At 34.9% G+C, this 1,847-nt stretch overlaps 1 protein-coding gene across 1 annotated transcript in view; it reads left to right on the forward strand.

Moving 5' to 3' along the window:
* The window catches only part of LOC107657212 (phospholipid phosphatase 3-like), a 43,015-nt gene that overhangs the window by 21,322 nt on the left and 19,846 nt on the right, over window positions 1–1,847 (forward strand). Inside the window, exon 2 of the mRNA XM_016445240.1 lies at window positions 791–948. Within this exon, the coding sequence (XP_016300726.1) occupies window positions 791–948 (158 nt within the window). The remainder of the gene's footprint in view (window positions 1–790; window positions 949–1,847) is intronic.

The following is a 1,847-nucleotide window of genomic DNA, read 5'->3' on the forward strand; positions in this document are numbered from 1 at the left end:
TATGTATATATATATATACATATATATATGTTTTTCTAATAAAAATATCTAAAATAAAGAAAATGTCCTTAAAACAAGATCAGTTTACTATTTTGTATAATAATATGTACTTGTATTCAATGAATTTATCTTCAGTGAAGTTTATTTTTTCATCTCCACTGGCATTTGTAAGCATTTTTTAATTGTTTTTTCTTTTAAATAAGAAAAACATGCCTATGGGTTCAAATAAAAAATACAGATTTTGCAGTGTTTTAAACTATATATTATGCTTTATGAATGTAAGTCATGTGAAACATCCCTGCCGTCTCAGGTAAGTGTGTATCATGACACGCCCCGCGGGGTCTGTGTGTGTGTTTTTTGCGTAGTTATGCTGCCCTCGATGGTGTTGCATAAATCGACAGTGCAGACGTACAAGCGTGGGTTCTCCCCACAGAGGGGCCTCAGACAGGGGACATGGGGCCAGGCGAGTGGGGCGACTGCGTGGGAAATGAAGTCTTTTGAGAGAGTTATTATAGATTATAACCTAGGAGAAACTGCTAGTGCATAGTGCCAATCACAGACAAACATTAAATATGTGTAGCCATTCACTTCTCTCAGAAGCCGAGCTACCATGTCAGACCCCACTCCCCCTGCCTGGTATTTCCTATAATCCTCGGCTGCCGTGTGCTGTGCTGTGCCGCTACCTGCGTGTGTCTTCCTGTGACTGACCTGCAATCTCTCTCTCTTTCTCTCTCTCTCTCTCTCCCCCCACTCTCTCTCTCTTTGTGTGCGTGTGTGTGTTTCACTGTAGCTGGCCTGCCTTTCCTGATAATTGAAACTAGCACAATCAAGCCGTACCATCGCGGGTTTTACTGCAGTGACCAGTCCATCCAGTACCCGTATAAAAACGGGGACACCATAAGTGATGCCGTGCTCTGTGCCACTGGCATTCTAATTGCCATCCTCTCTGTAAGTTCCTCTCTTATATATATATATATATATATATTCATATAAATATACCACTAATTCATATAAACATCCCATCTTCATCCCTCACCCCCTATTAGACCATAGATATTAGTAAAATAGGCTAACTGTAGAACTAAATGGTGACTTATAGTAGATAACTCTACCCATAATCCTTTTTAAATCTATTAACCAATCCTCCCCATCCCATCTTTTTATTTAAAATATTTGAATAACTCAACATCAAGAGATTTATCGTGGTCAGGGCTATCGCTGTCTCTCTTCTTCTTCCTGTCTCGATCTTAGTCTCTCTTTTCTGTTCTGTCGTCTTTTGTCTGCATGTGTTTTGTGATATATTGCTCTTTTTGTGTTTTTACTTTTTTAAAAAGTAATTCTCAAAAACAGCAATGCTGAGTTAATGTATAAAATGTTATAAACCAGTATTGTAATAATAGAAACCTTGTGAAAAAGAAGTACACTTTAGCATACTTTTAAAAAGAGTGCTTATAGAAGTAATATATTATAAAATTATAAAATAGACATGAGTGTAATGTTTTCCTCATAAATGCTGACAAGCATTTATTTAAATTAAAACTTTGTCATTTCTATTGAAACTATCATGTATTTAAATATTTTTGTAAATAGGCATTTCAAATGATGAAGTTGCAATGTAGTACATTTAAAATATATTTACTTGTTTAACATGATACAGTTAAAATGAAAATCAAATCATTTACATGTAATGTGTTAATAAGTGAAGTTCTTTAAAGGAAAATAAATAAATAAAATCTTAATGGTCCCAAAAAGTTTCTTATATTTCACCCCAAAATCAAAAAGAAATGAGCAGAATATGTTCTTGGCAGATTTTGTGAAATGTACTTAATTTAGTGAATTGAATTTGG

Source organism: Sinocyclocheilus anshuiensis, unplaced genomic scaffold, assembly GCF_001515605.1.
Source record: "Sinocyclocheilus anshuiensis isolate Anshui unplaced genomic scaffold, SAMN03320099.WGS_v1.1 scaffold4653, whole genome shotgun sequence".
NCBI classification, from domain to species: domain Eukaryota; kingdom Metazoa; phylum Chordata; class Actinopteri; order Cypriniformes; family Cyprinidae; genus Sinocyclocheilus; species Sinocyclocheilus anshuiensis.